Consider the following 24,868-nt stretch of genomic DNA (forward strand, 5'->3'; position numbering starts at 1 on the left):
CGACTCACTTGGTCATAAACATGGTCATATGGTTCTCTTTGTGACGTAGCAGACAGAAGAAGTCATAATTATCTATCCACTTTTATTCAACAAAAATATATTTCATTTGTCTGTCTTGTAGCAATGTACATCTCCCTAATTGTTCATTGTATTCAGTTGTCTCTCTCTCTCTCTCATTAATTCCGTTTCAATTTTATTTGCATGGAATACATGTGTTTACATTGCCAAAGCAAGTGATATAAACAACAAACAAAAGCGAGAAGACAAAACAATATGAATAAAAAACTATTAGAAATGAACAGTAAACATTGCAGTCACAAAGGTTTGAAAAATACATTTCAAGTGTTATATTATCAGCTATGTACAATGTTTTAGCAACGTGCAAATAGTTGTAGTACGAATAGTAGGGGAAGATAAATGAACACAAGTACAGGTTGTATTTACAATGTTGTTTGTGCTCCACTGGCTGCCCTTTTCTCATGGCAACGGGCCACACATCCTGCTGCTGTGATCACACACTGGTATTTCACCTAGAAGATATGGGAGTTTATTAATGGTTTTTTTTTGTTTTCAAATTCTTTGTGGATCTGTGTAATCTGAGGGAAATACGTGTCTCTAATATGGTCATACATTTGGCAGGAGGTTAGGAAGTGCAGCTCAGTTTCCACCTCATTTTGTGGGCAGTGTGCACATAGCCTGTCTTCTCTCGAGAGCCAGGTCTGCCTGCCTACCTTTCTCAATAGCAAGGCTATGCTCACTGAGTCTGTACATCATTTTGGGTCAGTCACAGTGGTCAGGTAATCTGCCACTGTGTACTCTCTGTTTAGGGCCAAATAGCATTCTAGTTTGCTCAGTTTTTTGGGGTGATTATTTCCAGTATGTCACATAGTTATCTTTTTGCTTCCTCATAACTTGGTTGGGTCTAATTGTGTTGCTGTTCTGGGACTCTGTGGAGTCTGTTTGTGTTTGTGAACAGAGCCCCAGAACCAGCTGGCTGAGGTACCTCTGCTCTGGGTTCATCTCTCTGTAGGGGAGGGCTTTGTGATGGAATGTGTAGGAATCGCTTCTTTTTAGATGGTTGTAGAATTCAAAAGTTATTTTGTGGAATTTCATCCTCCAAGGTGTTCTTCAGTTCCTGGAGTAGCTGCAGCCACTCGTCTGTCGATTCTACTTCCTCCTGTGGATCAGTGACGTCAGTCTGATTGATTGGTTCATTTATTGATTGATTAATTGGTTAACTGATTCATGGTGGATGGATGGATTAATAGATTGATTGGTTGATTGATTGATGGGTTAGCTGATTAATTGATTGATTGATCAGTTAGTTGATTAATTGATTGATTGATTGATCAGTTAGTTGATTAATTGATTGATTGATTGATTGATCAGTTAGTTGATTAATTGATTGATCAGTTAGTTGATTAATTGATTGATTGATCAGTTAGTTGATTAATTGATTGATTGATCAGTTAGTTGATTGATTGGTTGATTGATTGATGGGTTAGTTGATTGATTGATCAGTTAGTTGATTAATTGATTGATTGATCAGTTAGGTGATTAATTGATTGATTGACCAGTTAGTTGATTGATTGGTTGATTGATTGATGGGTTAGTTGATTGATTGAATGATCAGTTAGTTGATTCATTGATTGATTGAGGCTACATTACCTGATCTGAGTCAACGATCCTGGCTGCTCTCACCACTCCGTCATCCTCCATGTATTCCTCTTCATCCTTCGTCGGGAGAAAAGGGGAATATGTTACACTCTGTGGGGAAGTTCGAAATGAACTTGAATGTGAAGTATGTACTTATTATCTTTCCACACACACACACACACACACACACACACACACACACACACACACACACACACACACACACACACACACACACACACACACACACACACACACACACACACACACACACACACAATAACTTTTTTATCATTCTCGGCCACCATAATGCAAGGAACTCTTCATCATCATCATCAGTCACCATTATGTTGTGCATCTCCAGACCCAACTTGAGATCCAGCCTGTAGGAGATGGAGGAATACGGGGATGAATATCTGGCCACTGGGAAACAGGTGAGATCTCAGGGCTGAGGTTGTTATGGGAAGTAAATTCACTTACATAGACTTTTCAACAAGACACTGTCTTTTCTCTGTGGGGAAAACAGGCAACAGGGTTAGAGAGACAAACTGAAAAGAGAGAGAGACAGAGACAAACTGAAAAGAGAGAGAGAGGAGTGAGAGACAAACTGAAAGAGAGAGAGGAGAGAGAGACAGAGACAAACTGAAAAGAGTGAGGAGAGAGAGACAGCGAGACAAACTGAAAAGAGAGAGAGACAGCGAGACAAACTGAAAAGAGAGAGAGACAGCGAGACAAACTGAAAAGAGAGAGAGACAGAGAGACAAACTGAAAAGAGAGAGAGACAGAGAGACAAACTGAAAAGAGAGAGAGACAGAGAGACAAACTGAAAAGAGAGAGGAGAGAGAGAGACAGAGAGACAAACTGAAAAGAGAGAGAGACAGAGAGACAAACTGAAAGAGAGAGAGACAGCGAGACAAACTGAAGAGAGAGAGAGACAGCGAGAAACTGAAAAGAGAGAGAGAGACAAACTGAAAAGAGAGAGAGACAGAGAGACAAACTGAAAAGAGAGAGAGACAGAGAGACAAACTGAAAAGAGAGAGGAGAGAGAGAGACAGAGAGACAAACTGAAAAGAGAGAGAGACAGAGAGACAAACTGAAAAGAGAGAGGAGTGTGAGAGACAAACTGAAGAGAGAGAGACAGAGAGACAAACTGAAAGAGAGAGAGGAGTGTGAGAGACAAACTGAAAAGAGAGAGAGGAGCGAGAGAGTGGAGAATAAGTAGTGTACACTCACGGTACAGCAGACCAATGAAACAACAGGTGGTCACCAAGGTAACTAGGAAGAGGAAACAGCCGAACACAACAGCCACCACCGTGGTAGGGAGGTGGTTCAACACTGGCAGAGGAAGAAGAAGAGGTAAACAAACAAAAACAACTTCAAACATCTAAATACAGGCTTTGATTGAACTACATACAACCCATTGACCTTATGTAGAGCCATGTGTCTGTAAGATTCACACACACTCAGTCAAACAAGGACTGTCATGCCTGGGATGGAGAGGAGAGAGGAGTGAGGTTAACATTACACATTCTGCCTACACAAGGACTGTCATGCCTGGGATGGAGAGGAGAGAGGAGTGAGGTTAACATTACACATTCTGCCTACACAAGGACTGTCATGCCTGGGATGGAGAGGAGAGAGGAGTGAGGTTAACATTACACATTCTGCCTACACAAGGACTGTCATGCCTGGGATGGAGAGGAGAGAGGAGTGAGGTTAACATGACACATTCTACCCACACAAGGACTGTCATGCCTGGGATGGAGAGGAGAGAGGAGTGAGGTTAACATGACACATTCTACCCACACAAGGACTGTCATGCCTGGGATGGTCCAGTGGTCTAAGCCTCTGTGTCTGGAGCATTTGTACAATGTACCGCTGCCAGCATGGGTTTGAATCTGGCCTCTATGTACCGCTGCCAGCATGGGTTTGAATCTGGCCCACTGCTCTGTCAGCTATCTCTCTCTATCCAATCAAAATATATTTAAGAAAAAGCAAAGACTAATCTCAGACCAAACCTTCTTTATCGATGTACCTCGCCTCACTGCTGATCACCGTAGTGCCATCAAAGCTGTCAGACACCTCACAATGGTACGTTCCGGCACTGCTCCTCCCCACAGATAACAACAAAATGGATTGCTCCACCCAGTAGAACTCTCCACGGCCTTCTAGAACAGTTCCGTTGAGGAACCAGCGGTACTGGGGAAAGGTTCCCCTCTCCACGGAACAGTAGAACCTCAGGCCCACAATGGAGAACTTTTCTCCCACGTCGTTGTCGTAGTGCATCGTCACAGCTCCACCTACTGGAACTGGGGGGGGGATATACTCAGCGACACAAATGGCACCCTATTCCCCACATAGTGCACTACTTTTGTGCACTACTTTTGACCAGAGCAAAAACATTTTCACTCTGTAGGGGAAAAGGATGCCATTTGGGATGCAAACATGAAATGATGAGTTTCAATGTATGAGAATGTATAAGTACAGTGGGTGATAAGTCTAGTGGGTGATAAGTCTAGTGGGTGATAAGTACAGTGGGTAATAAGTCTAGTGGGTGATAAGTCCAGTGGGTGATAAGTCCAGTGGGTGATAAGTCCAGTGGGTGATAAGTCTAGTGTGTGATAAGTCCAGTGGGTGATAAGTCCAGTGGGGAATAAGTCCAGTGGGTGATACGTCTGGTGGGTGATAAGTCCAGTGGGTGATACGTCTAGTGGTGATAAGTCTAGTGGTGATAAGTCCAGGGGTGATAAGTCCAGTGGGTGATAAGTGCAGTGGGTGATAGGTCTAGTGGGTGATAAGTACAGTGGGTGATAAGTCTAGTGGGCGATAAGTCCAGCGGGTGATAAGTCCAGTGGGTGATAAGTCTAGTGGGTGATAAGTCCAGTGGGTGATAAGTCCAGTGGGGAATAAGTCCAGTGGGTGATAAGTCTGGTGGGTGATAAGTCCAGTGGGTGATACATCTAGTGGTGATAAGTCTAGTGGTGATAAGTCCAGTGGGTGATAAGTGCAGTGGGTGATAGGTCTAGTGGGTGATAAGTACAGTGGGTGATAAGTCTAGTGGGTGATAAGTCTAGTGGGTGATAAGTCCAGCGGGTGATAAGTACAGTGGGTGTTAAGTCTAGTGGGTGATAAGTCCAGCGGGTGATAAGTCCAGTGGGTGATAAGTCTAGTGGGTGATAAGTCCAGTGGGTGATAAGTCCAGTGGGTGATAAGTCTAGTGGGTGATAAGTCCAGCGGGTGATAGGTACAGTGGGTGATAAGTCTAGTGGGTGATAAGTCCAGCGGGTGATAAGTCCAGTGGGTGATAAGTCTAGTGGGTGATAAGTCCAGTGGGTGATAAGTCCAGTGGGTGATAAGTCTAGTGTGTGATAAGTCCAGTGGGTGATAAGTCCAGTGGGGAATAAGTCCAGTGGGTGATAAGTCTGGTGGGTGATAAGTCCAGTGGGTGATACGTCTAGTGGTGATAAGTCAAGTGGTGATAAGTCCAGGGGTGATAAGTCCAGTGGGTGATAAGTCCAGTGGGTGATAGGTCAAGTGGTGATAAGTCCAGTGGTGATAAGTCTAGTGGCGATAAGTCCAGTGGGCGATAAGTCTAGTGGTGATAAGTCTAGTGGTGATAAGTCCAGGGGTGATAAGTCCAGTGGGTGATACGTCCAGTGGGTGATAAGTCCAGTGGGTGATAAGTCCAGTGGGTCTTGAGTGCTGAGAACAGAACTATAGGTAAAATAATTTGCTTGAAACAGACTGTCGGACAAAGAGACAGACAGACAGCGAGACAGACAGACTTACCAACGTGCATGGCCGTCCACTGACCGTACACCACCCTGTCTCCGTTCTGCGCCTGACACTGTAGAAAGCCCATGTGGAGATCTAGAACCACTGGAATAGAGAACGTGGCGGATCGCTCGTCAACCGTCTCTGTGCTAATGAACTCTGACCTGCTGTAGAGGGAGAAGGTGATGGGCGGAGACCCCGTGAGTGATTGACACGTGACGAGGGCAAAGTAGGTCCCGTCTCTTTCCTTCAGTACCAGGAAGAGGAGGTCTGGTTCAGACACGAGCTCTGAAAGAGAGGAGAGGATGGATGGAGAGAGAGAGTTTTGAACAAGATATCATCTGAATACAGGGTTTGATTGAATACAACCCACTGACTTCACTTCACTATGAACATGTGACAGACTTATGACAGAATCCACTTCAGCTGTCAGGAGCTTTGAGAAATACGCAGTGTGGAGTTTTCCTGACCGCTGGACCTGACCAGGGAAAACTCCTGCCCTAGACAAGAGAGATAGGGCAACTTGGAGGAAAACAACCCCCTTCAGGGAAACACCTCTTTTCTAACAGAGAAAAATACAGTTTGGTAAGACTTAGATATGTGCATACTGGCTATCATTTTACATTTCAGCAGACACTCTTATCCAGAGCAACTAACAGGAGCATTTAGGGTTAAGTGCCTTGCTCAAGGGCACAGACAGATTTTTGACCCAGTCGGCTCAGAGATTCAAACCAGTGACCTTTCTGTTACTGGTCCAACACTCTAACAACTAGGCTACCTGCCTCCTCTACACTCTAACCACTAGGCTACCTGCCTCCTCTACACTCTAACCACTAGGCTACCTGCCTCCTCTACACTCTAACCACTAGGCTACCTGCCTCCTCTACACTCTAACCACTAGGCTACCTGCCTCTATACTTAGGTAAACACATTCTGAAGGGAAATAACAGGGTAGAATGTTTTGCGTCTGTGTTCTTCAATAAAAACATCAACTTCAGAAAGGGGGTCTTTAACCCGTCTCCTCCCCTTCATCTTTAACCTGTCTCCTCCCCTTCATCTTTAACCTGTCTCCTCCCCTTCATCTTTAACCTGTCTCCTCCCCTTCATCTTTAACCTGTCTCCTTCCCTTCATCTTTAACCTGTCTCCTCCCCTTCATCTTTAACCTGTCTCCTTCCCTTCATCTTTAACCTGACTCCTCCCCTTAATTTTTAACCTGTCTCCTCCCCTTCATCTACACTGATTGAAGTGGATTTAACAGGTGACATCAATAAGGGATCATAGCTTTCACCTGGATTCACCTGGTCAGTCTATGTTTACATTTTTTGTCATTTAGCAGAGGTTCTTATCCAGAGCAACTTACCATACTGAGTGCTTACTTTTTTGTACTGGAAACATGTAGGTATTACAGACTAGGTCAGGGAGAGGTTGAAAATGTCAGTGAGGACACGTGCCAGTTGGTCTGCTCATGCCACCCTTATTCTAGATCCAGGGTGAAGTTTCCCCATAGAACAGTGGTTCCCAACCAGGGGTACTAGGACCGCTGGGGGTACTTGGCCTACCCACAGGGGGTACTTGAGAAGTCTGATGAGACCGCAGGCCTGCTGGTAAAATGCACATGAGGGGTACTACGGGCAGAGCTAAATTCAGTTAGTGGTAAAGTAACCAGGAAGGTTGAGAACCACTGCCATAAAAAATTATAGAGGACTCTTCTTTGTATCTGTCCCATTATGACATCTGTGAGAGCATGGGCAGCACCATTGAGAGCATCTCCATTTTGAAGTAGTCCATTTTCTTCCTCTACTAATTCTACGAGTTGGTAAACAAACTGAAATGGTGCATACCGCCACCTAGAGTGTGTTGTTTGAACAGATATAAAGCCAAGGTTGGTGATTTACTGTCACCTGCAGTTATGGAATGTTTGTTCACAAGCATAATTCATTGGCTGTTCCCTCCTGATGACCAGGATGGAATTATGTGATCCTTCCTTAACCCATAGGAAGTCCCACCCAGTTGACTAATTCAAAATGGTGAAATCCCTCTATGTTGCTACCCGTGTTAAAACATTTTTTTTTGTGGCACTAGTGCCCTCTATCTATCTCTATGAGTACACCCTAGGTATAGATTTAGGATCAGCTTCCCCTCCCCCAAGCCTTAAGCATTAATGTGGAAAATGCAAAACTGACTCAAGATCAGCATCTAGGGGCAACTTCACCCTACTCCATAATTATATGATACAAATGACCCCTGACCTCTGACCTTTGACCTTGATGACCTTGGCAGTGCTCCAGGAGGAGTAGACCTTGGTGATGTTGAGTTGGTTGGTAGCAACACAGGTGTACTCCCCGCTGTCCTGGGGCACCATCCTGTAGTAGTGCATACAAATACAGATATCGGCAACAATATTTCCAGTGAGTTTTCACATATAAGAAGTTAAATAATAAAAAATTGACGAAGATCTATGTGACTGGAATGGTGTATTTGTCAATAAATATATCAGTTCTCTTCAGTTGTTTGCATATCCAATGCACCCCTGATCTAAGATGCATCTTCAAGTGGGCAAAAATGAACCTCTGAAAGACAAACACAAGACAGACAGACCACACAGACCAGTAATAACGGACCATCCACAATACAGTACCTGTAGATGAAGAGTTGTTCCTGTGTCTGATTGTGTAAAGGAGACAGGGGGAGGGGCTTCCCATCCACCAGCCACTGGTAGGAGACGTGGTTCCCTTTGGCGATGTTACAACGTAGGGACAGTGGCTTCCCTTCGTAGAACTCCACAGACCCTGATTGGACTACAACCTCTGCACCGTTGACTGGGTCTGTGGGAGAACACAATACAACCATGCAGTAGAACCATTCTTAGCACCATAGAAACTGATAATGTTGTGTTCTAATTCTAGGAGGGCATTTTAGATCTGTGAAAACATTTTAGTTCTATTAAGACATTGTAATTGTATAAAGACATTCAAATTCTATGAGTACATTCTAGTTCTATGAGTACATTTTAATTTATCTGAGGACATTCTAGTTCTATGAGTACATTCTAGTTCTATGAGTACATTCTAGTTCTATGAGTACATTCTAGTTCTATGAGTACATTCTAGTTCTATGAGTACATTCTAGTTCTATGAGTACATTCTAGTTCTATGAGTACATTCTAGTTCTATGAGTACATTCTAGTTCTATGAGTACATTCTAGTTCTATGAGTACATTCTAGTTCTATGAAGACATTGTAAATGCAGCAAAGAAAGAAACGTCCTCTCTGTCAACTGCGTTTATTTTCAGCAAACTAAACATGTGTAAATATTTGTATGAACATAAGGTTCAACAACTGAGACATAAACTGAACAAGTTCCACAGACATGTGACTAACAGAAATGGAATAATGTGTCCCTGAACAAAGAGGGGGTCAAAATCAAAAGTAACAGTCAGTATCTGGTGTGGCCACCAGCTGCATTAAATACTGCAGTGCATCTCCTCCTCATGGACTGCACCAGATTTGCTAGGTCTTACTGTGAGATGTTACCCCACTCTTCCACCAAGGCACCTGCAAGTTCCCGGATATTTCTGGGGGGAATGGCCCTAGCCCTCACCCTCCGATCCAACAGGTCCCAGACGTGCTCAATGGGATGGCGATCTGGGCTCTTCGCTGGCCATGGCAGAACACTGACATTCCTGTCTTGCAGGAAATCATGCACAGAACGAGCAGTATGGCTGGTGGCATTGTCATGCTGGGGGGGTCATGTCAGGATGAGCCTGCAGGAAGGGTACCACATGAGGGAGGAGGATGTCTTCCCTGTAACGCACAGCTTTGAGATTGCCTGCAATGACAACAAGCTCAGTTCGATGATGCTGTGACACACCGCCCCAGACCATGACGGACCCTCCACCTCCAAATCGATCCCACTCCAGAGTACAGGCCTCGGTGTAACTCTCATTCCTTCGACAATAAACACGAATCCGACGATCACCCCCGGGGAGACAAAACCGCGTCTCGTCAGTGAAGAGCACTTTTTGCCAGTCCTGTCTGGTCCAGCGACGGTGGGTTTGTGCCCATAGGCGATGTTGTTGCCGGTGATGTCTGGTGAGGACCTGCCTTACAACAGGCCTACAAGCCCTCAGTCCAGCCTCTCTCAGCCTATTAAGGACAGTCTGTGGTCTAGAGTTTTTTCCCTCTGGTTGCACATGTGACATGCTGGCAGAAATGATGTAAAAGGGATTTAATTGTCTGTTAAAATCCCCGGCCGCTAGGAGCGCCACTTCACAGCTCGCTGAGTGGCCTTATACAGCTCGCTGAGTGGCCTTATACAGCTCGCTGAGTGGCCTTATACAGCTCGTTGAATGGCCTTATACAGCTCTCTGAGTGGCCTTATACAGCTCGCTGAGTGGCCTTATACAGCTCGCTGAGTGGACTTATACAGCTCGCTGAGTGGCCTTATACAGCTCGCTGAGTGGCCTTATACAGCTCGCTGAGTGCGGTCTTAGTGCCAGCGTCAGTTTGTGGTGGTAAATAGACGTCTACGAAAAATATAGCTGAAAACTCTCTTGGTAGATGGTGTGGTCTACAGTGTATCATGAGGTACTCTACTCCAGCAATACAGTGAGGTTACCTTAATATTAGACATCGCGCCCCAGCTGTTATTGACAAATAGACACACACCCCCACCCCTCGTCTTACCAGACGTAGCTGTTCTGTCCTGCCGATGCACGAAAAACCAAGACAACTGTATATTATCCGTGTCGTCATTCTTAGTGAAACATGTTTTTAATGTCTCATTGGAAGGATAGTCTCAAACGGAGCTTTTCCAGTTTATACTCCAGTGATTGCACGTTGGCTAATAGAACAGATGGTAGAGGCGGGTCACCGACAAATTCTCTGATCGGACCCTGATCTCCGCCCCCTGTATTTCCTTATTTTCTTCCTGCGAATGAAGGGGATTTGAGCCTTGTCTGGGAGAAACATTATATCTTTCGCTTCAGACTCATTAGAGAAAATAATCTTTGTCCAGTTTGAGGTCACTGTTCTTATAATCACTGTTCTTATATCCAGAAGCTATTTTTGGTCATAAGAGACAGTAGCATCAACATTATGTACAAAATAAGTTACAAACAATGCGAAAAACACACAACTGGTTAGGAGCCCGTAAAATGGCGGCCATCCCCTCTGGCGCCATTCTTCCAGGACAAAACAGAAGTGTTAATACAGGGTCTACGACTCACCGACTACTCTGAGGTGATGTCTTGGACTGACGGTGGGGTGTATTACTGTGTTGTTCTGGACGCTGGCTACACACACCATGTAGCCCTCATAGGAAGCAGTGATGTACAGAGGGAAATTGGCCATCTCACCAGACAGAGCACTGTAGAAGCCTAAGGCCTTGGACCGGTCACCTTCCCTGAGGACAGATAAGTAATGGATTGGATACATGAAAAAAAAATTTGCATGCCCAATTTTTCCGTTTTTGATTTGTTAAAAAAGTTTGAAATATCCAATAAATGTCGTTCCACTTCATGATTGTGTCCCACTTGTTGTTGATTCTTCACAAAAAAATACAGTTTTATATCTTTATGTTTGAAGCCTGAAATGTGGCAAAAGGTCGCAAAGTTCAAGGGGGCCGAATACTTTCGCAAGGCACTGTAACAGTGGTAAAATGTATATTTTATTGTGTTGTTTACATGGCATTCTATTGACATTGGCTCTGTAGAAACTTAAAGCTGCAATATGTAACTTTTTGAGGCGTGACCCAACCAAATGCACATAGAAATGTGAGTTATAGATCTGTAATCCTCATTAAAAGCCTGTCTCAGAAGCGGTAGATCTGTTCTATGTGTGCTATTTCTATGCTTCCCGTTCGTAAGTTTTGTTTATGCATCTTTTACTTTCAGTTTTGTACACCAACTTCCAACAGCTGAAAATACTATACTGGTTATGGAAAAGATCCTTCACCGCGGTTTAGGCTACAATGATTCTCTACACTATACATGCTGGTTTTGTCACATAAACTGAAATTAGGCAAACTATTCGAATTTTAACAACCAGGAAATGGCGGAGCGATTTCTGCATTGTGCTTCTTTAAGGTCTTGACTCATGTGAGTTTCAAATTTACCCCTAGAACCCTACCCCCTAGGCACTGCATTGGATTGATTAGCCTACTTGCCTACTGATACATTCATATTGACAACACCTCCTTTCAGATCTACAGTACTTAGGGTCTTGAGGTAGATATTGTAGCAATCTTAACCAAACACTTAGCAAGCTGGTCAAGAGGTTCGGAAAAGGATCTTTTGGCGTAACAACTAAGGTTTTGGGTTGACAGTTGTTTGAGTCTCGGTCAGGGCTACCCCTGAATTCCCTACAATACAGCAACACCCACCTGAATAGCTGGTAGAGGATGGACTCGTCTTTAGGGTAACGCAGAACTTCACACTGGAATTCTTCTACAGTCTTCTCTAGGGCTGTTGAGGGGCCGTACAGCAACGGTCTGCCTAGGACTGAGGCTCCTGGGACTGAGGCTCCTGGGACTGAGGCTCCTTGGACTGAGGCTCCTGGGACGGGGGGAACAGGGGGTACACAACACAGTCAGACACACTCAGAAACATACACACACACACGCACACGCACAACTATGAAATTGGCACAAAACTTACTTGTCTCCTGGCAGAAGGTGTAGAAACCTTCAGAGAAGAAGAAAAAGAAGACTGTTGGTGTTCTATAAAAGAATCATCTGAAAGCCATAAGTACCGCAGGACTCACCCAGTAAAACTACTACTGTTGTTCTGAGCGTAGTCATCTTCTCTCCTTCCTCCGTATCCACAAAACCCAATTTGACTGGAAGTTTGTTTTTGACTGAAGAAGCAGATATGGACTTGCATCCGTGTGTGTGTAAAGGTTTGAATGTGTTTACATTTGTTGTGTGTGTGTGTACTGCAGTTAGTGGTTGGAGGGGTTAGTGGTTATGGAGGGTGGTGAGAGTGAATGAATGGTGGAGACAGAGAGATAGAGCGAGAGAGAGCAGAATGTGGGGGCCGATAAAAATAACAGAAAGAAAGGTTAGGACCTAGTAACCTACACGCCCCACTACACACACCAGACACACACTCCATACACACCCAGCAGAGACACACACACACACACACACACACACACACACACACACACACACACACACACACACACACACACACACACACACACACACACACACACACACACACACACACACACACACCAGACACACACACACACCAGACACACACCAGACACACACACACACACACACACACACACACACACACACACACACACACACACACACACACACACACACACACACACACACACACACACACACACACACACACACACACACACACACACACACCAGACGCACACACACACACCAGACACACACACACACACACCAGACACACACACACGTGCACAGAACTGATAGTACTATACACCGTGCCCCTCCCTTATACCCCCTCTCTCCAACACAGAACTGATAGTACTATACACCGTGCCCCTCCCTTATACCCCCTCTCTCCAACAGCAGTTCCACAAAAACACAACATGCTTCACATGTCTTTATTAACACATGAGATGTAGCATTACATTTTGTATTGTTTCAGTATTGACAACAAATCCTCCATTAAAAGTCATAAAACATTCGAAAAGACAATTTACAGTCTTCATTTTCTTCACTTTGGTGCATCTTCACAAGTATGTGGTGCATCTTCACAAGTATGTGGTGCATTTTCACAAGTATGTGGTGCATTTTCACAAGTATGTGGTGCATCTTCACAACTCTTAGACTCTAAACAGATCATCAAAACGTCACGTGGTCAAAACTCTGACTGAGTACTACAACAAATTCACAGTCACGTGTTCACTGCACCAAATCACTCTTTCAATTTGCACACATATTCAAGTATTCCAGTATCTGCCTTTCAAAATGCAATATTCACTTTACTTTTGATATGATTTTCTTGTCACTTGTCAACAATACATTTGTCTATCGCTTAATCAAACAGCTCAAAACGGATAACTACTGAACCAAAATGGAGTAGTGCTTAGCTTACCTATATAGTTTTATAACTGCTGAACCAAAATGGAGTAGTGCTTAGCTTACCTACATAGTTTTATAACTACTGAACCAAAATGGAGTAGTGCTTAGCTTACCTATATAGTTTCATAACTGCTGAACCAAAATGGAGTAGTGCTTAGCTTACCTATATAGTTTTATAACTACTGAACCAAAATGGAGTAGTGCTTAGCTTACCTATATAGTTTTATAACTGCTGAACCAAAATGGAGTAGTGCTTAGCTTACCTATATAGTTTTATAACTACTGAACCAAAATGGAGTAGTGCTTAGCTTACCTATATAGTTTCATAACTGCTGAACCAAAATGGAGTAGTGCTTAGCTTACCTATATAGTTTCATAACTACTGAACCAAAATGGAGTAGTGCTTAGCTTACCTATATAGTTTCATAACTGCTGAACCAAAATGGAGTAGTGCTTAGCTTACCTACATAGTTTCATAACTGCTGAACCAAAATGGAGTAGTGCTTAGCTTACCTATATAGTTTCATAACTGCTGAACCAAAATGGAGTAGTGCTTAGCTTACCTATATAGTTTCATAACTACTGAACCAAAATGGAGTAGTGCTTAGCTTACCTATATAGTTTCATAACTACTGAACCAAAATGGAGACGTGCTTAGCTTACCTATATAGTTTCATAACTGCTGAACCAAAATGGAGACGTGCTTAGCTTACCTATATAGTTTCATAACTGCTGAACCAAAATGGAGACGTGCTTAGCTTACCTATATAGTTTCATAACTACTGAACCAAAATGGAGAAGTGCTTAGCTTACCTATATAGTTTCATAACTGCTGAACCAAAATGGAGACGTGCTTAGCTTACCTATATAGTTTCATAACTACTGAACCAAAATGGAGTAGTGCTTAGCTTACCTGTATAGTTTCATAACTACTGAACCAAAATGGAGACGTGCTTAGCTTACCTGTATAGTTTCATAACTACTGAACCAAAATGGAGTAGTGCTTAGCTTACCTATATAGTTTTATAACTGCTGAACCAAAATGGAGACGTGCTTAGCTTACCTATATAGTTTCATAACTACTGAACCAAAATGGAGTAGTGCTTAGCTTACCTACATAGTTTTATAACTGCTGAACCAAAATGGAGACGTGCTTAGCTTACCTATATAGTTTCATAACTACTGAACCAAAATGGAGACGTGCTTAGCTTACCTATATAGTTTCATAACTGCTGAACCAAAATGGAGACGTGCTTAGCTTACCTATATAGTTTTATAACTACTGAACCAAAATGGAGTAGTGCTTAGCTTACCTATATAGTTTCATAACTGCTGAACCAAAATGGAGTAGTGCTTAGCTTACCTGTATAGTTTCATAACTGCTGAACCAAAATGGAGACGTGCTTAGCTTACCTATATAGTTTTATAACTGCTGAACCAAAATGGAGACGTGCTTAGCTTACCTATATAGTTTCATAACTACTGAACCAAAATGGAGACGTGCTTAGCTTACCTATATAGTTTTATAACTACTGAACCAAAATGGAGTAGTGCTTAGCTTACCTATATAGTTTCATAACTGCTGAACCAAAATGGAGACGTGCTTAGCTTACCTACATAGTTTCATAACTACTGAACCAAAATGGAGTAGTGCTTAGCTTACCTATGTAGTTTCATAACTACTGAACCAAAATGGAGACGTGCTTAGCTTACCTATGTAGTTTCATAACTACTGAACCAAAATGGAGTAGTGCTTAGCTTACCTATATAGTTTTATAACTACTGAACCAAAATGGAGACGTGCTTAGCTTACCTATATAGTTTCATAACTGCTGAACCAAAATGGAGACGTGCTTAGCTTACCTATATAGTTTTATAACTACTGAACCAAAATGGAGACGTGCTTAGCTTACCTATATAGTTTTATAACTACTGAACCAAAATGGAGTAGTGCTTAGCTTACCTATATAGTTTCATAACTGCTGAACCAAAATGGAGAAGTGCTTAGCTTACCTGTATAGTTTCATAACTACTGAACCAAAATGGAGAAGTGCTTAGCTTACCTAAATAGTTTTATAACTACTGAACCAAAATGGAGACGTGCTTAGCTTACCTATATAGTTTTATAACTGCTGAACCAAAATGGAGACGTGCTTAGCTTACCTATATAGTTTCAACTGCTGAACACTGTAAAATGAATGTACATAAATGTATCAATTCACATCAATTTATGTTGGAATTTAAAATCAAATACTATATGTATGTGTCTGTAAATACAGGGTGCTTCAATTGGACAACGTGGAGAGTCACTGAAAGTGCTTCCATTCGGAATTACACTGTGCTGTACAATGCACTGCTGAAATACCTGGGTTGTACATTACAATATATACCTGGGTTGTACATTACAATATATTTATACCTGGGTTGTACATTACAATATATACCTGGGTTGTACATTACAATATATACCTGGGTTGTACATTACAATATATACCTGTGTTGTACATTACAATATATTTATACCTGTGTTGTACATATGTACTGTACAAGGAGAATGAAACATTAAGACTGACATATGTACTGTACAAGGATAATGAAACTGTAAGACTGACACATGTACTGTACAAGGATAATGAAACTGTAAGACTGACACATGTACTGTACAAGGATAATGAAACATTAAGACTGACATATGTACTACAAGGATAATGAAACATTAAGACTGACATATGTACTGTACAAGGATAATGAAACTGTAAAACTGACATATGTACTGTACAAGGATAATGAAACTGTAAGACTGACATATGTACTGTACAAGGAGAATGAAACTGTAAGACTGACACATGTACTGTACAAGGAGAATGAAACTGTAAGACTGACACATGTACTGTATAAATCAAATCCAATTTTATTGGTCACATACACATGGTTAGCAGATGTTAATGCGAAATGCTTGTGCAGTAATATCTAACAAGTAATCTAACAATTCCCAAACAACTACCTAATACAAAAAAGGGTTGAATGAGAATATGCACATATAAATATGTGGATGAGCGATAGCCGAGCGGCAGAGATGATGAGCTTGAATGGTTCTATGGTGTTGAATGCTGAGCTGTAGTCAATGAACAGCATTCTTACATAGGTGTTCCTCTTGTTCAGATGGGACAGGGCAGTGTGCAGTGTGATGGCGATTGCATCGTCTGTGGACCTATTGGGGTGGTATGCAAACTGAATTGGGTCTAGGGTGACAGGTAAGGTGGAGGTGATATGATCCTTGACTAGTCTCTCAGCACGTCATGATGACAGAAGTAAGTGCTACGGAGCAGTAGTCATTTAGTTCAGTTATCTTTGCCTTCTTGGGCACAGGAACAATGGTGGCCATCTTGAAGCATGTGGGGACAGCAGACTGGGACAGGGAGCAATTGAATATGTCAGTAAACACACCAGCCAGCTAGTCTGCGCATGCTCTGAGGACACGTGCTCTGAGGACACGTGCTCTGAGGACACGTGCTCTGAGGACACGTGCTCTGAGGACACATGCTCTGAGGACACATGCTCTGAGGACACATGCTCTGAGGACACATGCTCTGAGGACACGTGCCCTGAGGATACATGCTCTGAGGACACATGCTCTGAGGACACATGCTCTGAGGACACATGCTCTGAGGACACATGCTCTGAGGACACGTGCCCTGAGGACACATGCTCTGAGGACACATGCTCTGAGGACACATGCTCTGAGGACATATGCTCTGAGGACACGTGCTCTGAGGACACGTGCTCTGAGGACACGTGCCCTGAGGACACATGCTCTGAGGACACATGCTCTGAGGACACATGCTCTGAGGACACATGCTCTGAGGACACATGCTCTGAGGACATGTGCTCTGAGGACACGTGCCCTGAGGACACATGCTCTGAGGACACATGCTCTGAGGACACATGCTCTGAGGACACATGCTCTGAGGACGTGGCTAAGGATGCCGTCTGGGCCAACAGGGTTAACACGTTTAAATGTTTTACTCACGTCGGCCACCGAGAAGGAAAGGGCGGGCTCAGTCCTTGATAGCGGGCTTCAACGTTGGCACTGTATATCCTCAAAGCGGGCAAAGAAGGTGTTTAGTTTGTCTGGAAGAATGACGTCGGTGTCCGTGACAGAGCTGGTTTTCTTTTTGTAGTCCTTGATTTCCTGTAGGCCCTGCCACACACGTCTTATGTCTGAGCCGTTGAATTGCAACTCATCTTCGTCCCTGTACCGGCATTTCGCTCGTTTGATTGCCTTGCGGAGGGAATAACTACATTCTTCATATTCAGTCTTATTCCCAGACCTCTTTCTGTGGTTAAATGTGGTGGTTCGCGCTTTCAGTTTTGCACGAATGCCGCTATCCATCCACGGTTTCTGGTTAGGGAAGGTTTTAATAGGCACAGTGGGTACAACATCTCCAATGCACTTCCTTATAAACTCACTCACAGAGTCAGCGTATAGATCGATGTTGTTCTCTGAGGCTGACCGGAACACATCCCAGTCTGCGTGATCAAACAATCTTGAAGAATGGATTCCGATTGGTCAGACCAGCGTTGAATGGTTCTAGTCACTGGTACATCCTGTTTGAGTTTCTACCTATAAGACGGTAGGAGCAAGATGGCGCCGTGGTCGGATTTGCCGAAGGGGTGGCGGGGAACGGCTTTGTATGGATCACGGAAGTTAGAGTAGCAGTGGTCGAGTGTATTACCCCCGCGAGTACTGCAATCAATAGGAGTTTTGAGTTTTGTTGTGAGAGTTTTGAAAATATAACACTTCAATCTGAAAAATGGGATGAAGTGTTTGAAAAAAATGTTATAATAGTTTGTTGGATAAAATGACATTGAAGGATTATTTTGTGAGGAACTCGTCGGTCTTAGGTTGGGTTTTATTTCATCACGTCGGTTATATTGTGATCTCAAGGGTCTGAAAGAGAAAGAACAGTTATATACACAAAAAAGTGATATACTTTATGGACATTTGTCAGTGTCTTTGTTCTGCACTGGATTATTCTGGAGTCTAGATTCAAAATCATGCACCTAATATCAGTAGTATATTGGCTGTACTATTGCTGCATTCAAAACAACTGGGAACCCTGAAAAATATGAGGTCAAATCATGACGTCAGTTATCTTCAGGTCGGAAAGTCGGAGCACAAGAAAGAGGCCAGAGTTCCCGAGATGGAATTTGGTGTTGGATGACCTTTCAAATATACTTTTCAAATAGAGCTCGTTTTCTTCCGGGTTCCCGGTTGTTTTGAATGTAACGAAGTCGGAGATTTCAGAGTTCTGAGTTCCGAGCTCCCAGTTGTTTTGAATGTAATGAAGTCGGAAGTCGGAGATTTCAGAGTTCTGAGTTCCCGAGCTCTCAGTTGTTTTAAATGTAATGAAGTCGGAGATTTCAGAGTTCTGAGTTCCGAGCTCTCAGTTGTTTTAAATATAATGAAGTCGGAGATTTCAGAGTTCTGAGTTCCGAGCTCCCAGTTGTTTTGAATGCAATGAAGTCGGAAGTCAGAGATTTCAGAGTTCTGATTTCCTAGCTCTCAGTTGTTTTAAATGCGTCATCAACTCTACCTGATTCTCAACGTCACTGTCAACACAGGAAGTGTCCACTTGCTTGACCCCTGACCTGGTAGTGATGTCAGACAGAGGAAGTGGATCTGGAATGATGCAGAAATGTTCGCTGAATCGTCTTTCACTGAAGGGGGAGACATTAAAGAGACAGAGAGCGAGAGAGAGAGAGACAGACAGGCAGACAGACAGAAAAAGAGAGAGAGACAGACAGAAAGAGAGAGAGAAAGAGAGAGAGAGATGTTTGTAAGGGCAAGGACACTAATCTGAGACAGTACAAGGAGGTTTTGGAAGGGATCATAGTTGGGTTGAATTAAACTGGATAGTTTCAAAACACTGTAGGCCTACAATAGACTAAAATAAATACAGGACTCACTTTGCTGCTCTCGCTCTCTGCTCGCTGCTTGCCACAACGTCTGAGAGAGGAGAGAGAGAGAGAGAGAGAGAGAGAGAGGAGAGAGAGAGATGAGAGAGAGAGAATCGAGAGGAGACAGAGAGAGAGAGAGAGAGAGAATGAAAGACTGAGAGTGACACATTTAAGAACAATGACCATATTCTGAACACACACCCACTCGTTGGCGGTTGAGCATCCACATCACACAGGCCACACCCCCTGCCAGGGTCAGCATGAGGAACAGCAGAATACTATGGCCATGACCTCTATGGTTGTCGTGGCAACTTCTGTATGGACAGAGATGAGACGGGAGAGAGAGAGGTCACCACAACCAACTCACCTGTAAAGTTTCAACCTAACTCACCTGTAAAGTTTCAACCTAACTCCCCTGTAAAGTTTCAACCTAACTCACCTGTAAAGTTTCAACCTAATTCACCTGTAAAGTTTCAACCTAACTCCCCTGTAAAGTTTCAACCTAATTTACCTGTAAAGTTTCACCTAACTCACCTGTAAAGTTTCAACCCAACTCCCCTGTAAAGTTTCAACCTAACTCACCTGTAAAGTTTCAACCTAATTCACCTGTAAAGTTTCAACCTAACTCACCTGTAAAGTTTCAACCCAACTCACCTGTAAAGTTTCAACCTAACTCACCTGTAAAGTTTCAACCTAACTCACCTGTAAAGTTTCAACCTAACTCACCTGTCGACTCGTTAGCATGCATAAAGTTAATACAGTTAAACAAATTGTTATCATTTAGGGTGCTTCCCAAATGGAACCCTATTCCCCATTTGGCGCACTACTTTTGACTATGGCCTATGGGTGACTAATTCTCCCTCATTTGGGACACATCCTAACTCACCTGTGACCTGCACAAGGACAGGTTGGCTTTCCACCCAAGCGGACGTTACGTCATAACTGTCCCTTGCCCTGCACCGATAATACCCAGAGTCCTCTAGGGTGATCTCGGTGAGGAATAGGGTGCGCCCTCCGTCCGCCAGGGCGTGAGAGGGGTGAGAGGAGTCTCCCTCGGAGGGGTGAAGGAGGAGGGAGCCGTTGAGGGACCAGGAGAAGAAAGGGAATGTCCCGAGGCTCAGGAGGCATTGGAGACGAGCGGCGGCCATCTTGGAATCAACCCTGTAAAGGTACTCCACATCCACCTTGGTGAGCCTCCTACTGGGACTGGAGGGAGGGAGGAGAGGAAGAGAGAGGAAGGGATGGGAAGGGGGGGAGGGAGGGAAGGAATGAGAAGGAGGAAGGATGGGAAGGGGGGGAGAGAGAGGAAGGAGAAGGAGGAAGGGATGGGAAGGGTAAGAGAGGAATGAGAAGGAGGGAAGGGATGGGAAGGGGAAGAGAGGAATGAGAAGGAGGAAGGGATGGGAAGGGGAAGAGAGGAATGAGAAAGGAGGAAGGGATGGGAAGGGGAAAGAGAGGAATGAGAAGGAGGAAGGGATGGGAAGGGGAAGAGATGAATGAGAAGGAGGAAGGGATGGGAAGGGGGGAAAGAGATGAATGAGAAGGAGGAAGGGATGGGAAGGGGGAGGAAGGGATGCGAAGGAGGAAGGGATGGAGGAATGAGAAGGAGGAAGGAAGGGATGCGAAGGAGTAAGGTGAAGAGGCGGAGGGAGGGAGGGAGGAATGAGAAGGAGGAAGGGATGGGAAGGGGGAGGGAGGGAGGAATGAGAAGGAGGAAGGAAGGGATGCGAAGGAGGAAGGGGAAGAGGCGGAGGGAGGGAGGAATGAGAAGGAGGAAGGGATGGGAAGGGGTAGAGGCGGCGGAGGGAAGGAGGAAGGGATGGGAAGGTGGAGAGAGAGGATGGAAGAGAGAGGAAGGGATGGGAAGGGGGAGCGCGAGAGGAATGAGAAGGAGGAAGGGATGCGAAGGCGGAAGGGATGGGGAAGGGGGGGGAGGAGAGAGGGGGAGGAGGAGAGGAATGAGAAGGAGGAAGGGATGGGAAGGGGGAGAGAGAGAGGAATGAGTAGGAGGAAGGGATGGGAAGGGGGGGAGAGGAGAGGAATGAGAAGGAGGAAGGGATGGGAAGGGGGGAGAGAGAGAGGAATGAGAAGGAGGAAGGGATGGAAGGAGGATGGGAGGGGGGGAGAGAGGAAGGAATGAGAAGGAGGAAGGGATGGGAAGGGGGGAGAGAGGAATGCGAAGGAGGAAGGGATGCGAAGGGGGGAGAGGAGAGAGGAATGAGAAGGAGGAAGGGGTGGGAAGGGGGGAGAGAGAGAGAGGAATGAGAAGGAGGAAGGGATGGGAGGGGGGGGAGAGCGAGGGAGGGATGGCCACAGTCAACACTCATACAGCTATCATGACATAAAACACATGCAGGAAACACATAGAATACTACAATACACACATACACACACACACATAGGTTTAGCCCGTACCCACTACCAGAGTGAGGGTCTGCTGGTCAGTCTCTGTGCATCACTCTCCACTGTACACCGCACCGTGCCCATGTCACGCCCGGGAACCATGGCAACAGGGAACCAGGCAACCAGCGACTCCGTTGCCACGTCGGAACCCACCTCCTTGTCGTCAAGGAAGAGGTAGAAGGTCACGGGAGGGGTTCCCCTTGATGACATGCAGGTCACATTGCCGCAGAAACTCGAACCCTCTTTGGAGATGGTGAAGGATATCTGGGGTACGGAGAGATAGGCTGAGGGAGAGAGAGAGATAAAGAGAGAGAGAGAGAGAGAGAGAGAGAGAGAGAGAGAGAGAGAGAGAGAGAGAGAAAGAAGGAAAGAGACAGAGGGGGACAGAAATAGGGGGGAGAGAGAAAGGAGGGTGAGAAAGGGAAAGGAAGAGAGAGAGAGAAAGGAGGGCAGAGAGAAAGGAGGGCAGAGAGAAAGGAGGGCAGAGAGAAAGGACGGCAGAGAGAAAGGAGGGCAGAGAGAAAGGACGGCAGAGAGAAAGGAGGGCAGAGAGAAAGGAGGGCAGAGAGAAAGGAGGGAGAGAAAGGGAAAGGAAGAGAGAAAGGAGGGCAGAGAGAAAGGAGGGCAGAGAGAAAGGAGGGCAGAGAGAAAGGAGGGAGATAAAGGGAAAGGAAGAGACAGGGTTAAATGGGAGCAGAACGTTTGACATGTTATAGGTTCTCTGTGTAAATAGTCTCTGTGATCGCCATTCCCCAGGTCCAGTACGGTTGTGGTTGTGACTTAACCTTCGACTTTTAACCTCTGCAGTTGTACCTTTGACCCTAACCGTGACCTCTCTGCTGCTGGAGAACCTGCTGTTGGTCTGCATCCTGGTCCCGGCAATGCACGAATAATTCCCAGCATGCTTTGCTGTGACCCTCTCCACCACCAGCGTGTTCCCCACCGGCCAAAGCAGAAGCGGGGTCAAAGGTGAGGTTGGAGATGATGTCACTTCCTGTCTGTTGTAGAACCAGGTGTAGGAGAGGTGGGAGCCCTTGGTGACATCACAGGTGAGAGTGAGCCTCAACCCCTCGTAGAGAATGGGAGGATCAGGGTCAGAGGTCACCATAGTGCCTGAGACAGGGACTGAGGTGGGGTGGAGGAGAGGAGAGGAGAGGAGGAGAGGAGGATGGAGGAGAGGAGGATGAGAGGAGAAGAGAGGAGGATGGAGGAGAGGAGGATGGAGGAGAGGAGGATGGAGGAGAGGAGGATGGACGAAGGGGATGGGTGAAAGCATTTAGCTGTGAAATGATCGATTCCACTGAAACAGCTCTACCACACACACACACACACAGACACACACACACACACAGACACACACACACACACACACACACACACACACACACACACACACACACACACACACACACACACACACACACACACACACACACACACACACACACACACACACACACCTTCTACTCACTCACTACTTGCAGGCGGACTGTTCCACTGAGGCCCATGTTCCCACCTGCCGTCACCCTGCAGTGGTACGATCCTTCTGACGTCACAGAGATCTTCAGGAAGAACGTAGCCGATTGGTCGTCTTGGAGGTCGTTGCTCGTGGCGACCAGGTGGTTGCCGTCCTTCAGGAGCTCATATGTGTTTGGTGGAGGAGACCCAGGTGACCTACATTGGAACACTACCTTGGAGTTCAGGTAGGCCTTGTCTGGACCAATCAGAATAGGGCTAGAGAGAGATGAACCACCTGCAGAGAGGGAGTAGGTTGAAGGGAGTTTTTCCTAGCCACCGTGCTTCTACACCTGCATTGCTTGCTGTTTGGGGTTTTAGGCTGGGTTTCTGTACAGCACTTTGAGATATCAGCTGATGTACGAAGGGCTATATAAATACATTTGATTTGATTTGATTTGAAGTAGCCTCAAGATGCTGATCTCGGGTCAGTTTTGTATGTCCTTAATGGCTAAGGGTAGGGTTGGGGAAGCAGATCCTAGATCTGTACCTAGAGGAAACTTCAGCCCAGAGCTCTGAAACATGGTTTTACATTTGTTTAGGATCTTTAGAACATTGCTGTCAAGCAGTTGGAGAGTTTAGTGTGGCTGTGAAACTCACAATGGGACATTTTCTCATTCAACCATATGGAGGATATAATAGACTGTGATAAGAGTCATTTGGTGAGATGCAACTTTTAATTGAATGTAATTGGAAAACAGAAACCCGGAACAATATGAATACATACCCATTATGGACACTAGACAGGCCACAACTGGAAGAGAACAAACCAACAGAAATACCTTAGTACAGGACACTTGTCAACTTTACTCTGTTAGCCTGGGTCCTAGTCTCCTATGGCATTGCCATCATGGCTTTGACAATGACAGCAATGGAGTCGGTAAGAGCCACAAGCAGATCTGGGGACAGGGTATAACTTTGTTGAAAAAAAATGAATACAAAATTGTTTCACTGACTCACCTAAAACAGGCAATAAACATAATTCTCGTTTTTTCTTCATACTCAGGCTCAGTGTTCATCCGTAGCATGCTGTCTGTATAAGTGATAAGTGTCATGTGTGTGGTGTGGTGTGTGTGTGTGTGTGTGTGTGGTGTGTGTGGTGTGTGTGTGTGTGTGTGTGGGGGTGTGTGTGTGTGTGGGGTGTGTGGGGTGTGTGGTGTTTTGTGTGTGTGTGTGTGGTGGTGTCGGGTTGTTGCATGGGTCCACCACATGCTAGAGGGAGATAACTGAGTATGTGCGTCTCTCATCAAAAACTTTCAACTTTACTGTCCATCTAGACAACACTATGACTACTAACCTACTACAACTATACTGTCCATCTAGACAACACTATGACTACAACCTACTACAACATACTGTCATCTAGAGAACACTATGACTACTAACCTACTACAACTATACTGTCCATCTAGACAACACTATGACTAAACCTACTACAACTATACTGTCCATCTAGACAACACTATGACTACTAACCTACTA

At 44.7% G+C, this 24,868-nt stretch overlaps 2 protein-coding genes and 1 long non-coding RNA gene across 15 annotated transcripts; all 3 read right to left on the reverse strand.

Moving 5' to 3' along the window:
• Positions 1 to 68: 68 nt before the first annotated feature.
• On the reverse strand, positions 69 to 12,456 carry LOC116352832 (peroxidasin homolog). Of its 11 annotated transcripts, none has more exons than XR_004206563.1 (14): positions 12,193 to 12,454; positions 12,087 to 12,113; positions 11,813 to 11,984; positions 10,659 to 10,834; positions 8,070 to 8,256; positions 7,688 to 7,794; positions 5,446 to 5,718; positions 3,675 to 3,965; positions 2,890 to 2,991; positions 2,137 to 2,167; positions 1,962 to 2,039; positions 1,669 to 1,734; positions 1,004 to 1,177; positions 69 to 530 (listed from the first exon to the last, which is right to left on the reverse strand). XR_004206563.1 is itself a non-coding variant. In XM_031811500.1 (13 exons), exons 1-13 carry the CDS (start codon positions 12,227 to 12,229, stop codon positions 1,088 to 1,090), a joined length of 1,599 nt encoding a protein of 532 aa, XP_031667360.1. In that variant the 5' UTR covers positions 12,230 to 12,452; the 3' UTR covers positions 709 to 1,087. The 11 variants fall into 11 exon arrangements, 5 of the variants coding, with proteins under 5 accessions (XP_031667360.1, XP_031667362.1, XP_031667361.1 ...); XR_004206561.1 differs by having other exon boundaries at positions 2,000 to 2,039; positions 12,193 to 12,453; XR_004206562.1 differs by lacking the exon at positions 12,087 to 12,113 and having other exon boundaries at positions 2,000 to 2,039; positions 12,193 to 12,453.
• A 2,946-nt stretch (positions 12,457 to 15,402) lies between these two features.
• Positions 15,403 to 19,526, reverse strand: LOC109884555 (uncharacterized). Of its 3 annotated transcripts, none has more exons than XR_004206483.1 (4): positions 19,478 to 19,526; positions 19,105 to 19,228; positions 18,132 to 18,458; positions 15,403 to 16,338 (listed from the first exon to the last, which is right to left on the reverse strand). It is a non-coding gene; the product is annotated as an uncharacterized LOC109884555 (long non-coding RNA). The 3 variants fall into 3 exon arrangements; XR_004206482.1 differs by lacking the exon at positions 15,403 to 16,338 and adding an exon at positions 16,354 to 16,377; XR_004206481.1 differs by lacking the exon at positions 15,403 to 16,338 and adding an exon at positions 16,398 to 16,916 and having other exon boundaries at positions 17,538 to 18,458.
• A 2,360-nt stretch (positions 19,527 to 21,886) lies between these two features.
• Positions 21,887 to 24,430, reverse strand: LOC116358817 (Fc receptor-like protein 5). The gene is made up of 5 exons (XM_031811050.1): positions 24,347 to 24,430; positions 24,114 to 24,140; positions 23,343 to 23,624; positions 22,685 to 22,996; positions 21,887 to 22,155 (listed from the first exon to the last, which is right to left on the reverse strand). The coding sequence occupies exons 1-5, from the start codon at positions 24,384 to 24,386 to the stop codon at positions 21,887 to 21,889; spliced, it is 930 nt and encodes a 309-aa protein (XP_031666910.1). The 5' UTR covers positions 24,387 to 24,430.
• Positions 24,431 to 24,868: the final 438 nt, after the last annotated feature.

Source organism: Oncorhynchus kisutch, unplaced genomic scaffold (genome assembly GCF_002021735.2).
Source record: "Oncorhynchus kisutch isolate 150728-3 unplaced genomic scaffold, Okis_V2 Okis01b-Okis20b_hom, whole genome shotgun sequence".
NCBI classification, from domain to species: Eukaryota; Metazoa; Chordata; class Actinopteri; order Salmoniformes; family Salmonidae; genus Oncorhynchus; species Oncorhynchus kisutch.